Here is a 16,164-nt window from a genome sequence, read left to right as displayed (position 1 = left end):
TGCAGCAATTGATGGTTTATGAAACTTAGTATAAGAATTGCAGACAGACCACCAAACCTGTTACTTTGTCGCACTAAGCTAACCTATCTGCCACTATTCTGTCAATCTGATTCTTTTAGACTGTATGTATAGAATTGTTTTGGTCTCTGTATCACATCATAAGAACCAGTTCCACAGTTTAAATAGTTCTTTGTGAATCAGAACTTTTGTTTGGCAGGGTTGACTGTGAGTTTGTTGAATGCCTCTCTGGTCTGATGAGGTAAATATCTGAGATTCAGTGTCATCGTTGGTCATTGGGGATTTTTTGGAGCATAGAGGACATAGCAGCCTTCACTTGGGACTTCATATGCATATCAAACTAAAAAGAGCTAGAGCTCTCCTTGGAGAGTATTCCTTTCAGGGAAAAACAACAGTCCTTCCTTTCCTCTTTCCTCCCTTCCAAGGGAGCAAAGGGCTCTTGCAGGAGAAATGATAGAGAGTGCTCCCTAACTTCAGGCCTTCACATGCATGAGACTAATTAGAAAATGTATAATAAAGTCTAAATTATCTTTTGAGTTGGAACAAATAAACATCCTCATCATGTCTGCTGACCTACACATTAGAGTTACATTGATGAGCTTGGGCTGCAACATAGAACCTTTCTGCCTCAGTCTTGGCGGATTTTGAGCAAATTTGAACAGCATTAGAAATTCCTCCTTGAGAGCAGTTAAATGTGTCATTCAAATATGAATGACTTCATCCTTCAGAGGACTCTAAGGTTTGCCTTAAAATCCTATTTGATTTATACAGACAAACTGTCCTCTGCCAGGTGAGGAGTAATTGCTATTTCTTACTGTGAACAAATACTGGAAATAAAATAAAATAATAGGTGAAATGTCTGGATTTAAACGAGGATAGTGGCATAATACTGAAAGAAAGACAAATGATAGTGCCTTCGAATCTAAATTTATAAAGCATATAAAGTCACATTATAGGACATCCTGACAAAGCAATGGTAGTAATATTTTAAATAAAACCTTGACTCAAAACATGTATAAGGGTCCCCTCTATCAATTAACAAAGAATAACCTTGGCTGTCAGATTGCTTTCTTAGGAAAATGTGGTATTCAAACTCCATATTTCAGTCCTTCAAAATTGTTATGATAACTGTGAAATGCTGAATATTTGGAAAAATACATTAAACAGTGAGGATTTATTCAGAGTATACACTGAATTTCTCTCTTTGGCCTTACTGTCCTTGAATGCCCTGTATTCCTTGTCATCAGATGATCCCACCTTCTCCCAGGCTGGATTCTTGCTTCCACTGTCCTTTCTGCTGGCAGTTTGGGCACCCATGTGCTTTATTTGTTACATTTCCTACAATGTTTCAGAGACTTTCATGCCCTCCATTTCACATAAGTTTTATTATTTTTAGATGCCAGATTGTCTATGATAACCTCTTTATCTTCCTCATGGAATCACAGAGAGGGTGTCAGATTGTTTGTTACCACTTTGGTTTCTTAATTGTGGCATGCATTTGGCTCCTACATTTTTGAATTTTACCTCAGGCTGCTTGAAGGTTTCTTGCTTTTTTTGATTGTATCTTTTGCTTTTGTTTTTCAAGTTCTTCATATTTTTTTTATATATCCCATTCTTGAAATTGTAGATACATGTACTAAATGTACATTTACTGAATTTTCTGGCCTGTTCTCTTTTGCTACATTATTAAATTGTATTGTTTTGTGATTATTACTACAGAGCACCTCTTCTGTTCTGCACCTCTCAAACTATGTTCTCTTCACATTTGAGACTGAATCCAGAATAAGATTTTTTTTGTGGCTAAATTAGGTATTCAAGAAAGCAATTCAAACTTGTGTCCCAAAATATTGTCATTATACCTTGTCCTAATAAGATATCAGTCAAGTGTATATGTCTAGAGCTGAAATTTTGAATTTGCAGCTCCTCTAATCCTCACTTAACATTTTGTAATCTCACTGATCATTATAACTAGCAGATGAGCAATACAGTTTCAAGGATCATCAGCTTTTTTTTTCTTCTGGAATATGTTGATACTTATTCTAAGCTTTGCCCTTTCTTCATTGCTTATTGTTGCATGCCCTGGTCAGCTGTCATGGGCAGTTTAATTGAAGAGTGCATGTCTCTTCCTGCCTTTTCAGAGCAGCTCTGAGCATTTGCTGTGTCCATTTAAGTGACTAGGTCACACCCATCTGGAAAAGATGCTCTCCCTTGCCTGCCAACTGACCTGCACCTCCCAATTTTAATATCCCCCCATGGCCTTCTAAATTTTCATTTTCACTGCTATCAGCCTGGTTCCATTTGGATTAACATGCAGTCAGCCCATCCTGTGCTAGTGGCTGTCATCTAAAGTAGTTCTTAAGGTACTTACACCTTTCCTCTCTGTCACCTTCTCTGCCCACTGAGCCTTCTGGTCTCTGCCAGCCTCTCAGGCACCAAATGTGCAAGAGACAATATTTCTGAGAAAGCTATCATGAAGGTCTTGGACTTTAACCTCTTGCCTGGCTGTGTGAATTTTATCTCTGGAGTCTTTGCAGAGATAAAAGTAAATACTGGAATTCTCACTGCAGGAAATCCTGTTTTGATCTCATTTATAGGGCTTTATTTTGGCTGACCAAAATGTAGATATAAAATTCACTGGTCTGAATCCTTTTATCATAAGAAAAGATTTGACTAGTGGAAAACATTAGAATAGGAGGCTGCTGTTCTCGGTGAGTAATAATAAGAAAAAAATTAATCTCAGCAAAGCAAAAATCATTTTTCCAATTGGGGATATCCCAGTAAGATTTTATAGACAGGATTAAGAGAGGTTACAGTTGCCTGAGAATTGTATTCTCATTGACCTGCTATATTGCATCATTCAGCAGACAAAAATAAAAAAATAAAGCTATGAATGCAATCACTTTTTAATTTACATGATTTTAGGAGTGGGTAGGGTTTAAGTTGTAGCTGATAAAATTTATGATAAGTGCTTTTCCAAGGTATTTTTAATATAATAGAAAAAACGCAGAATATCTGACAACGTTGATATCTCTAGAAATTAAAATACTTGACATTTTATCCTTGTCTTAATCTAATTTTAAAATAAAATACTATATACAGAATGTTGCTTCACAGGTCCAGTAGCAGTCATGGCTACATGAGAAATAGTGCCTCTTTCCAGGAAGATGACAATTAAACTCATCAAAGACCTTTAAATATCCTTCATAGCTGATAATTTGGAAGTGATGCTTTCTGCCTTTTAGGTTTTTTTCTGCACTTAGGCCTAAAATGAAGTGTTGGTGAGCTGATACTGTTATGTGTATGTACTCCATGGTAAAATACTGAAGAGGCTTTCTGCTTTTATTAGTACTTCAGGTATGGGAGTCTTCTGCTAACATAATACAAGTTGTATGTAGATACATCTTAAAGTAAATCCATAAAGCAGCTTTTATAATTCTGATAATTTTATGTTCCTCTTATTTTTTCTTTCTCCTTTTTGTTCTTTTTTAATTTTTTTTAAATTTTTAAGATACTGTTTCCCTTTTGGACGTCCTGAAGGAGCTTTAAAAGCCACACTTTCATTACTTGAAAGGGTAAGTTTGGGAACACAAGTCCTGCTGAGCCTGCATTTTTCTTTTGCATTCAGGTTGCTGAAAAGCGTACTCATTATTTTACTGCTGGTTATAACTGCTTACTGGAATGATGGTTGGTTTGGTTTTTCTCTCATTGTCTTCCACAGAGGCAAACATCTGTTTTCTGCAGGAGTTATTTACTGGACTTTCGCTTCAAGCCACTGAATTGTAGTCAGCGACTCTGGTCCTTTTTCATTTAACACTTACCCAGCATTAACCCTAAAGTGGTACAAGTCTACTCTACAGCCCCCACTTACTGCTGTTTATGCCTTCTATGCTGCTGATATTGCCTATACTCATATGGAATATTAAACTCCTTCTCTATAATTTAAATAATATTCAATAAATGCGTCATCTGAGTCAATTTAAGAAGCAAAAGCTATACACAGCAAATCTGACATAGGCAGCTATAAATGTCAGCTCCTGCCCAGCAAATCCTCTTGTATTGACTGGAAAGGAGAATATCTCATAATGATAAAAACATCTCAGTCATCTCTGTGGAAAAAGGACTTCAAATTCCAGCAGAGATTCCAAAGGAATTGTATCAGCAGGAGTCTGATGAAGTTATGAATTCGAAAAAGGCTTAGGTCCCAGGCTGTGTTGCTTTGCCAAAATTTGTGAGGTTTGATCCTGGCAAATATTAGTTATTCTGCAGTGCAGAACAATTCATGGATGGAGATTCTCTCTTAGAAAACCTCTGCCATGTTCTGAAAACGCATAAGGAGTCTAGGTATATATGTTTAATTTCACTTAGCATCTCAGTGATTGCAGTGCTGTGTAGGTTCCTTGTGCTTTTTGAAACATCAATTTCTTCTCCCCTTTCCTGCTGTTGCAAATTGTAATGGTGCTCTAACTGGTGCTCAAGCAGCACCACTGTCAGTTTTGACTGGGAATAAATGTACTTTCCTACATTTGTGGATGCACAATAGGTTAAAACCATCTTATTTTACTTGTCTTTGAAAAATTTGGAAAAATTCAGACCAAGAACAAAAGGTTTTGAATACTGTAAATTCACTTGTTGATAACTCAGAAGTTATTAATTGAAAAATCAAGTAAACACAGATAGAGATGTCATACTTGTGTACAGCTATTCTGGAAGCCTGATTTGCAGCAATGTCTTCCTAATAGCATCTCTGTTGCTGAACCTGTTTCTTTTCTACCGTGTCCTTCCCTAGACTGCATCTCTCACTCTCTTCTTTTAGCAGTAACTTTTAGATATATAAGGGTGTATCTTGTCCAGGGATTCACTTGAGAAGCATTTTTTTAAGGTTGTGAGTTATCAAAAATTTTATTATTTACATGAAAATGTGATAAAACCATATTAAGTTTTGTTTACACTTACCTGTTGAAAGTTAATGGAGTGCAGAATTAAATTTTAAATGCAAGTGAATTATCAACATTTTTTTTACATAGTAATCCAGAGTATATTATGCTGCATTCATATAAAGAGGTATGGATTCTTGGTTCACCTCACTTGCAATAGGTGAGGTAACAACTCACATGTTTTGAAAACATTTATATGGACTGTTCTTCTACTTGTTCATAATAAAATATTCTGCTGGAAGTTCAATGTTTTCCCTTCCCCCTATATAGATGACATTTTTTTCACAGCAAGGATGTGTTGAAATTGAATAACCTTACCCTGTTGAAGAGTCCATAGTTCTGCAATGGTGGAAGTTTTTCCACAGCCGAGAACCAAGCCAATTTCCATAATCACATCTTTAGTGGTAACTGTGATCCAGCCCATCCACAGAATGCTCTTGTTCTACTGGTCTCAATTTCACCCAAAGACTGATTGGCATGCTGCAAGATGGCAAACAGGAGGGATAAATACTGTACAGGCAGTCAAATCAGGGCTGAACAGAAACCTTCAAAGATGAAGGTCCACCAAGCTGAAATAGTTCCTTTTTGACTTCAGCCTTTAATCATTATCAGATCTGTAGTAACTTTAGTATACTTTTGTCCTTTTCCTGTGGGGTTTGGGTAATTGTAATGAAGTGGTATAATTGTTCCTGACACAGGTTTTAATGAAAGATATTGCCACTCCTATACCAGCAGAAGAGGTGAAGAAAGTGGTTAGAAAATGTCTGGAGAAGGCTGCCTTGATCAATTACACGCGACTTACAGAATATGCCAAAATAGAAGGTTAGTACAGCAATCAACTGCCGAGGTGGCTGTAAAAGCCAACAATGCCCATTAACTGCATATTCAGTGAGCAGCCTTTTCCCTTTCCAGAACAAACCCCTTCCACAGCAAGGGGAAATGTCTCATTAAAATCTCAGCTGGTGAACTGTGGAGCTTTTTCCTATTCATTGCTTTAATATGCCTCCTGGGACCCTGTTTGAATAAAAGACTAGGACTTCCTAATTTAAGTTGCCCTTTGTTCTTACTTTTGAGTTCTTCATAAATTTAAGAGGTTGTTTATGGGTTATTTTTTATTTCTCTAGCTATTTCCAGTGATTAAACTACTGACAGGAAATTCTTTCCTTAACAGCAGTGTCGCTGCCTTGAAATTTGAAAACTGTGTATAGATTCTTTTCTGAAGTATTTATAAGGCAGACAAATAGATAAATGCTATTTATTTTTGCTACTGTGTGATCAGATGTATAACAATAATCTGATCATTAAAACCCTAATTACATACTGATTTAATGAATTAAGGGAACAAAATACTAAGTTTGAAGGTAACCAGGAGTTTTTCTGAAAGTTTGGTATGTTCTATAAAGCCCATTATGAAGTTAACTAAAATTCTGCTTTAAAAAATGGCCAGGATGCACAATGTCATTTTACTATTTGTAAATCTTATGGAGAACAAAAAGGAAGTCATAATAGTCAAATGCCTTCTCAAGACAGACTTTTATTCTCCCCATAAAGTACAAAAAGCTAGAGATACTCCTGTCCAAATGTATTCAAGAACAGAAAGATGTATGCACTGCATTTTTGGAGCTAGAATTATTCTCAGGAAAATATTGCAGGATTAATTCTGTTTTTTTAAAAATACAAATTTTATACACATTAATTTTTTAAATAGCATGTATTTCTAGCAATACACCAGAAGAAACAGAGCTAGCTTAGGAACAATTTGAAGAAGCCTCAAATATTTAGCAATATTATAAAGCCAACTTTTTTCCCATTTGTATCTCTGCTCAAATTCTCTGAAAAACATGAGTTAACCGATCTCACAAGTGATTAACAAAAGATCCATCTCATCACTATAGCAACCAGTATTATATCATGGAAGTAACAACATGAAACCATCCTAGTAACCAGTTTATCATAATTAATTATGATATCATGTTGTGTTAAAGAGAAAAAGGATGAATATTAAACCTGTTCTGGAAAATGAAAGGGAAAAAAAGAATGTTTTCCTTAGTTTTTTAATATTTCTGTATTCATAAAGGGAAATGTTAATATTCAGTATTTAAGTCATGTGTCAAACCTGTTGAAACAATGAGTATAAAAATAGAAACATTTTTTATAATTTGAAAAAAAGCTTGTAAAAGATACCTGACAATAAAATGGATTGGAAAGTTTTTTGACATGATGTAAATAAATCTTTTCCCAAGATTTTTTACTGTATCCTAGAGAATTGTGGGACCTCCCCTGAAGTAGCAAAGTTTGCACTTTAAGATATTCACACTGCTAACACCGAGTAAGCTGGAGCAGAACATGAAACTGACTCCCATATTTCGACTTGCAATTTTCTTTTTTGGATTTATTGCCTTTTGGTAGGAACCCAACTAGATTTATTTAAGTAGTTTTACACTCATGTAGATATAAACACAAAGCACAGCACATCATTGCATATATAAAGAGAAATAGGTGAAGTACTTTTGTGAGAATAAAGTACTGTTGAAAGTGAAGGACTCCAGCATCGTAACATCAGAAAATTCAATGCACTGGATTTCAATGGCAATGAGACCTGTATTGATGACTTTTCGTACTCTGGTCATTACAAACATCCTACTTTTGTACCAATATAAATGTAATATTTTATAGCAATGGGTTTCATTCTGCTCCTTTAGGTTTATAGGAGCATTGTTGTATCTGTGCACTGAAGTTACATTCTTCTCTTGAAAACAATTTATGTTAGTGTTTGCATTAAATGCTTACTCCTCAAACTGCATACAGGAAGCATAGAGTCCTTATCTTTATAATATTACTGATGTCCTCAAATGTGGCTGGCACATCTTTTGGAGATTTTTGTCTATTTTTGTCCTTTGACTATTTATTTACTGAACAACATCATATTAGTTGGTCAAAAGGTAAATATTACAAGGTAATATCAGTTATAGACCAATAGCAAATACCTAAAACGTAGAGATAAAAAGAAGGTTCTAATACAAATAATATTCTCATATATGTTTCTGAATTCCCATGCACAGTATGGATGCAAGCTCAGTGCCTGAGCTTGAAATAAAGACTATATAGGGCTAGTAAATGCAAATATATTGCTCAGAAATATGCACCATTTCTCCCTCACATGAAAAATCCCATCAGTTGTGTGATGTACTCAAGATGTTAAGAAGCTATGAACTCCTTATGTGGTATTTATTCTTCTCTAATTATATGAGTTTTATTTCTGTAATGATGTTTTTCTTTCCCTATTTTTTTATTCAGCAACAACGGAAAAGGACCCAGGTGATTACTATTTTGCATGTCTGCATGTATTACAGATGTAGTGTGTTGTGTCTGTTGTTAATATTTTTCTTGATTTGAACAATACCAACATACCAGAACATTTTTAAATATTAGAATTAATTTTGGTGTAGTTGAGTCCATGTATTTACACTAATACTTAATTATGATGTACCTATTTATTAGCAGTTTAGCTTTCTGTTTTGGAATATGATGAAGTTGTATTTTCTCTGAAAGGGGTATAACTAAATGATGCAGAAAAGTTTAATTTTGTTAAATTCAAAAACAGTTTGTGTATTTAGAGAAATGTAATTTCACAGTCCTCTGCAAAAATTGTATGTTTCAAAACAGAATTTTTCAATTTATTAATGAAGATATTGCTATGAAAACTAATTTTGTAAAACTGGTTTTACATTTCTCTCATATGGCTTTGTTTAGTGATACATTTCTTTTTCTAGGTATAGCTGAGGGCTACATGGAAGGTAGTTCTTTTTTTTCCCGATTTCATGATGATATGGTGTATCTTCTCCAGTCATACAGGGAGGGAGTTTTGAGTTCTTATATCCCAATATTTTAAAGTCATCATACAAAGAGCACAGCCAAAGTAGTATTTGCAGCTGAGTAAAACTGGCTGCATAGAAATATGAGGGATTGTGCATATCTAGACTGTGAAATAGAGCCGTGCACTGCTTTGTCTTACCTGACATACATACCCAAAGACAGAATGATTGTGGTGCATTTTGGGGTTTCACCAGCAATATCAAACACAGTTATGGGCAGGGGCATTGAGCAGGTAGTACTCTCATGTTGAACCTAATTTTCCATCTGGAAAGACAGGCTGGTGTGATGATAACAAAGTTGCATGAAGGTAATTCAAAGAGAATCTCCTTGCTGATGAGGGGCTTGAAAATTACAAGCAAATTATTAAGACTGCTTTTTTTAACAACTGTGTCCATAACTGAAGTAAAAAAAATTCCACTGATTTCCAAGACTTCCAGTGGTTTTTGTTTAAAAGCTTTAAATAAATAGAAGGTAAACAGAAGGTCTTTTGGAATTGTTCAAGAAGAGATCGGGCAGTGCACTGGTGGAATGGATATTCGTGCCACAGTCAGTCAGGGTGGGCTGGGGGAGCCCACAATGCTCAGATCATCTACTGACCCCTCCCATCAACAGGGGAGGTTCCTTAGGCAGGGGACTCCAAGTGCTCTGAAGGTCCTTCAGCAACTTCTCTGTGCAAGGACAATCTCACTGCATCAAATGCAAAACACCCTAAAAAATCTTTGCCCTCTGCGTTAAATACCCAAAGCGAGATAGCACAAATTTTCCGTTTAATACTTTTACGCCTCTAGGAATTAAAGAAAATATGTCTTGAAATTAGAAATTCAAAAAAAATTAATTGAAGTTAATTGAAAATTATTTGGCAAATTGTAGAGATTTTTTCCTTTCACCTTGGCACTCCAAAACCTCGCCTGTGCACTTTTATACTATGTATACACTTTTATGCAATGCACTGACTTTTATACAATATGTATCACCTGAAGTACCAATCTTCTTGTGCCACACACTTGCTAATCTTTGTTTTTCTCAGGCTCTTTATGAGGGAAGCCCAAAACCATTAAGCATCAATGACATAGTTACAGACACATAAATAAATAAATAAATAAATACATAAATAAATATATACATAAATAAATAGCTGTACCTGTTTTTAAATATTTTACATTAGGTTTCACCACGCTTTGAAAGAAACCATAGCCCTTCTTAACACAGGATAGCAAGGTTGTCCCTTAAGTGACCTGGCAAATAAGTAGATTAGAGAATGGATGAGAGGAAAGCCTATCACATATAGTAAGTTCACTGCCTGAGTTAGCTGAAGCTAGAGGTGTACAGGCTACGTTTATAATTTAGTTGCTTAATTAAATACCAGTTCTGACTAAAAATGCAAATGAAAATGAATCAAAAACTCAAAAAAAAAATTGTTGTTTTGAAAGGAGTAGATAGACTGTATCCACTGGAATTTTGTGAAGCACTGGACATATTTCTCTGATGCAAAAGACAAAGCCACTGAGATGAATCCCAATACATTTTAGGGCCAAATCCTGCTCCTGTTGTTGTCTCTAGCTGGACTCCTGCAGATTTCATAATGAACTTGATGTATAATATGCTTAGCCCTAATACCATATATTGTACTTTTGTGGAAGATGAGAAAAACTATATCTAGATAGCTGTTATTTACCCTTTAACTTGTGCACTATATACTGATAATGAAGCTTGAATTTCAGGAGTGTCCTTGTTAGGTAATACAGAGGTGAATATGCAAATTCTTCTTGTTGTAAGAGCCTTTTCTTGGCAGCGTGGTTGCCAGGTTCCCAGGTCTATTCCCCAAGTGCTCTCATTTGCAGAGTCTCAGCTGAACAAGTCTCTGAATGTTTTCCCAAAGACAGTGGTTACTTTCTTAATGGCAAACATGGTGGCATAAGCAGCACTGCCATCAAAAATATTTGTTTACAGTCAGGATGACGTTTTATTGAGCATCCTTCATCATTGTACTGTTATGAATATAGAATAGATTTTTTTTTAACAAAAATTACATTTGCCATGAAAATTATATAGGGTTCAGCATGTCATTCTTTATTACATGTACAGCTGAATTTCTCATGGAGTAGCTAATCTGCTCAGTCAGTATAATTACCATTATGAAGAGAATAGCAGGAAACCTACTATTATAATTTTGAACTATATCTAAGAACTCTTAAATAATGTCCTGGTAGTTTGCAGCAGGGGTTTATAATTTGTCAAGGATATGAATCACAGCATCAATACATGAAAATCTTTTTTTAAGTATGACCCATTTTCATTTCAGCATATGCTGCCTTTGAGATTTCACTACCTGAAAATACTTTTTCAATCATTTTGTGTATGGCATGTATTCCTGTCTTATTCAGTATTTAACTTATATTAACTCTTCCTATAGATAATGTTGAACATAAATGGACCTGCCAGATTCTGAGGCCAGAGACAAACAGTATTATTCATATGCATTTTGCACACTTCCTGTGAAGAGCGTAAAGAGATCTGCATGGTCCCATCACCTGTTTTCTCTCCCTCAAAAAAGATGGCCTTCCTTACACAGACTTCTTATTTTTAACTTATATTTAATACACATCCATACACACAAAGTAATAAAATGCATTATTTGTTCTTTCTCATAAATTAATGGTTTTGCCTCTTAAATTTATTAGAAATCTAAATGCCTGAGAACTAATTAATTCTGCTATTGCTGCTGTTATTGCCTGAGAAAAGACAGAAAGTTACACATAAATGCATTTTTCAGCACAGGGGCATTCCTTTGCTGTGCAGATATAAAAGGGATTAAAGTGGTAAATGTCTGTAAAGCAAACAGGCCAGTATTTATCATTGTCCGTGGATATTAATTTCTGAAGCAACAGACAGATTGTAAACATTTGAATTATAAGTTCAGTTGTCTTTTAACTTTTAACTTTAACTTAATTTTTTAAATTCTGTAGTAACTCAGTATACTGGGCTCTTTCTGCCAAACAGTTTGAATAAAAGGAATAAGAATAAGTTTCATTAAAATTGGAGCAAATAGTTACTCTGAAGTGTACAATTGTTCAAAGACAAATCAGTTGTGATGCCAAAATTTGTTTCTATCAGAAAGACTGCCAAAGGCTGAATAAATGTTAACTCCATGCAAGAGAAGGTCAGGAGAAACTCAGAAGTTTGCTGGGGTTTAAGACATCAATCATTAACATACTCATTACATTCAAGTTTCTAAAGGAAGGGTAGTATGTAAATGCCCTCAAGGCTCAGAAGGATCTGTCTGGCTTAAAAAAGAAGAACACTACAAACATTATTGAAGCTGAGAAGGCAAGTGGAGAGAGTCATTGTACGTGGAGAGGACTTGATTTAAGCTCTCCATGCATGTTCATTTCACTGAACAAATAGAAGAGGCTTGCACAGCAGCACAGCATCTTCTCGGTCTCTGTTGTACAACTAAATGGAAATGAGGATATGGGCAAACATCCATGATTTCAGTTTTGGACCTGTAAAATAATCCCCAGACTGGATCCTGATACTCCTTTGTAAACATACCCACATCCTCCTTTAACAGTAGGGCTGAGTCAGCCTTTGTCACTGTGCTTCCCCTTTTCAGTCCCCTGCTTCACCCACAGGAAGGTCATTTCAAGTCCTATGTGCTGTACAGGTGTATCATCACCCATACACTTAAATTAATTGTGCTGTACAGTTAAATTAGCTCCCAAAATTAGCATGACAATCTTATCCTGTCTCCCAAATGAGGGAGGGATAGTTCCATCCTTCATTAGCATTTTGTCATCTCCAGTTCCTCCCTGCCCTATGATGCATTTTTAGACAAGAGTTTAGTACTCGTGCAGCCCAGACTTTCATCACCTTGTCTCAGAGTAGATGCCTGTTCTTCATTTCTATCATTTCAGGAGTCTTTCTCTATTAAAGTTTGAATTCCATCTTCTTGAACATTGGTGACAAGAACTGTGCAAAGTCATCCCCATTAGATGCCTTGCACAGTATGAGCAGTGCTGTTATAGCAGAAACATTTTATCTGATATAGGAAGGGTCTGATGTCTGTATCATGCTTGTGTCCCACAACCCTTCTGTGAAAAGCTAATTCAACCCAGTCTTAGAGTTTTGATCATTTTGAGCTGACATGTTCCCAGTTTATAGGAAATTTTTATTGCTGTTCATGTGTCAAAATGTATTGTCCCTTCTTTAACTCTTGAAGGTATTTTGAAATGTTTCTCTCTCCCATTCTTTGGAATTATCAAATTCTTGTTACTGCATCTTTCTATCTCACATGTTTTACACACTGTCATTGTGCTTCTGATATTTATTCTAAAGTCCCTGGTGAAAATATTAAGGAAGCTAAGATGAATCTTCAAGAAATCTCTCAAGAATCCTTTTCTTGCACTTTCTCAGCACTGCTTATTCCCTTTCACTTGAGGCATCTTCTTTATACCCCACACAGTTTCTTTTTTTAATCCTCACTTTCTTCAGCTTAACTGGTAGTTTTCCCATGAGGCACAGTATCAAATGCTTCATTAAAGTCAGAATAAATAAGATCTACTGAATTTCTTTTATACAAAAATATCCTATCTAAAAATGCACAAGTCTAGTTCAATCTATCTTTGCAAATCTGTGTTATATTTTATTTTATTTTCTGTTCATTTTGTGTCCTCAATTAGTAATTTCTTCAAATTTTGTTTCAGTTAATAATTTTAAACATACCTTTTCCCTTCCCCTTGCCTGCCAGCATTAGATTTTTTGTTTTCATTTTTCAGTAAGGCTCCAAAATTTAGAATCTTAAAATATTCTGGTTTTTTTAAAATACCTTTTTCTAAGTCTGCATTTTCAAGTGCCAGTTTTCTCTCCATCTGACAGGTGAGTTATTAATCTATCCAGTTCTCTTAATTCACGGAACGTTGCAGTTTAGCATGTTTGTTATCTCTGAGTTTTATTCTACAGTATCAGGAAGTGCTGAGAATATTAGTTCTTTCCCCCTTTGAAGTGAAACTAGAAGTGAGAAAAAGAAAGAAAATACCAACTGCTTATATCTGTGTTGCCAAAATCAGAATACAAAAAAATTCTTATATTAAATGCTTTGATGATCAGCTGGCAAAGAATGAGATTTTTCTTCCACTGTTGCCTTTTTGATTTTGTTATTTTTATGCTTTTCAATGAGCCAAGATTCCCTTTAGAAAACAAAACAAAACAAAACAAAAACATGTGATTGCCTCATGAAGGTAATAACATTCAATACTATGATAAATTTTAAAAACCAGAAAATATTGGAACATGACTCACTTAATAAAATGGTAGGTCATGGAGTAGGAGATGTGTACTCTAAATTTTTACCAATCTCACAGTCTTTCTGTATTTAGTTAATAATGGTAATTAATTCTAATTTTTTTCCCCTAGGATTTAAAATGCTGTTGAAGTCATAGAAAGCAATCATGGAATGACTGGTTTCAGCTTCATGATTAAAGCTAAATTCCACTATTTGTATAAGGCTGGAATTTGTTTCTAATGTGAAAAATATAGAATGTCCTTCCAGATCTACCTCCTTACTTTTTCATGCAGAATTAATTCTGTGAGAAATTGCACTAAAATTTAGCACAGTGAAATCTAAATTATCTGTGGGGTTGATTATACCAGTTTTGGGTTTACTCTTCAGAGTCAGTTCAGGTTTAGTAGCAAACTAGCTTCAAGCAATCTTGCAGGTTTCACATGTTAAAAAGACCAAATGAATGGGCCCTGCTGGAGCAGAGTTGGCTCCATAAAGCTCAAATTATGCTGCGTCTGTATTGTCAATTACATTTTGTCCAGATTTACTGTAAGCCCACTGAGGCTGTGAATTTGGGAGCTTCTCAGCATGCTTGCCCTTTTTCCAATGCCTCTGGCTGGAGATGGGTTGGCTTTCCTGAGACACTGGTTCTGGACATGCTTGTTGGAAGAGAAGGGGGAAGGATGAAATACGAGGCAGGAAAACCAGCAAGGGATATGTGCTGTGTCACTGAGGGGGAGACTGGCAGGCCAGAGTCAGGAGTCTCCTTGTTGCATTTTATTCATAACCAAGAAAAAAAAAATGCCTCTCTAATGAGCAGATTCCTGTGTACAGCAAATGGCAATGAGAAATTAATCACACATGTTTAACAGCTTACATGCTGGGGAGAAAATGAGAGAGAAGAATTGTGCATTTGTCTTCAAGGATGTCTTCGACTCTCTTGTGGGAAGAAAGCTTGAGGTGGGTTTTAGACACACTGATGTTAGGTTTTAGACATCCTGATTGTCTCAGCAAGGAGGACTGGGGAGAAGTTCCCTGACCTGTGTGATGCAGGAGGTGAGGCTGGATGATCTGACAGTCCCCTGTGGCCCGAGGCTCCGCTGGTTCATGAAGCAGTCACTTTTTCATTTCAGCAGTGCTTCACTCAGTTAACTTAGCTCATTTAACAATATTGCTGGGTACCTGTGTGACTCACTGGTAATGCATACTTGAGAAAGCATCCATTATTTGCAAAGCCTCGTTTGCTTTTTCATTTTGGCAGGATGTGAAGCTGGAAACAGATGATTGATGGCTTTTTCTGTTTATTTTCTAAAAGATGTCAAGCAGCATATTTACTGACTTGACTCCTACTGCAACTTGTTAGTTTGAACAGTGTAAACACATCTTAACAACCTTTAGTAATTGTGGGAAGAAAGACATCATGAATATAATGAAAACTGACAGCACTGATTTCCATTCCTGTAATTCCTTTACGCTTACAAAGACAAGCACAGTATTTGGCTCAGGTGTTTTGGAGGGTCTAAAACTTCCAAATAAGAATTTATTGCTACTCATATTTCATATACACTACTTGCTTGGCTAAAAAAAAAAAAATCTTTATTTCTCAAATTACTTCATAGCCCCTTATGTATATACACATGTAACTGGTGGATATCCATAAGATATATTCCCTAGAATTTGGAAGGTGTTTAGTTACAGAGAAATATGGCTAGGTGGTGTGGTAACTTACATATGGAGAAGGAGGCTTTACATGAAGCTTAAGTGAAATATAGGGAAGTCCATGTCATGCAAAAGAAATAGCATGTACTGATTTATTCTGTGAATAAGTAAACAAAAAAAAATTAAGAGAGATTTGTCCAAGAATACAGACTGACACAGATACAGTCCAAGGATACAGACTGAGCACAATTCTCTGCCACCTTTCCTTAAGAACAGATCTTCTAAGAAAATAATTGTTTTTAAATTATTGTGGAAAGCTAGAAATATTAAGGGTAATTTGCATATATTTAGCTAGTAATAAATAGTTTCAGTGTAAACTAGTAAATAGCATGCTGAGTT

General features: G+C 35.5%; 1 protein-coding gene across 8 annotated transcripts in view; it reads left to right on the top strand.

Annotated features, from left to right (window-relative positions):
• The window catches only part of CADPS2 (calcium dependent secretion activator 2), a 284,215-nt gene that overhangs the window by 205,185 nt on the left and 62,866 nt on the right, over positions 1-16,164 (top strand). For 4 of the 8 annotated variants that reach the window (XM_064702726.1, XM_064702730.1, XM_064702729.1 and 1 more), the window contains exons 15-17: positions 3,527-3,590; positions 5,651-5,774; positions 8,250-8,270. In XM_064702726.1, coding sequence (XP_064558796.1) covers positions 3,527-3,590; positions 5,651-5,774; positions 8,250-8,270 — 209 coding nt within the window. The remainder of the gene's footprint in view (positions 1-3,526; positions 3,591-5,650; positions 5,775-8,249; positions 8,271-16,164) is intronic. The other 4 variants (XM_064702731.1, XM_064702734.1, XM_064702728.1 and 1 more) reach the window with 1 other exon arrangement.

The sequence above is a fragment of the Zonotrichia leucophrys genome, chromosome 1A, assembly GCF_028769735.1.
Source record: "Zonotrichia leucophrys gambelii isolate GWCS_2022_RI chromosome 1A, RI_Zleu_2.0, whole genome shotgun sequence".
Lineage (NCBI taxonomy): Eukaryota > Metazoa > Chordata > Aves > Passeriformes > Passerellidae > Zonotrichia > Zonotrichia leucophrys.
This window is presented reverse-complemented; position numbering and strand designations above follow the sequence as displayed.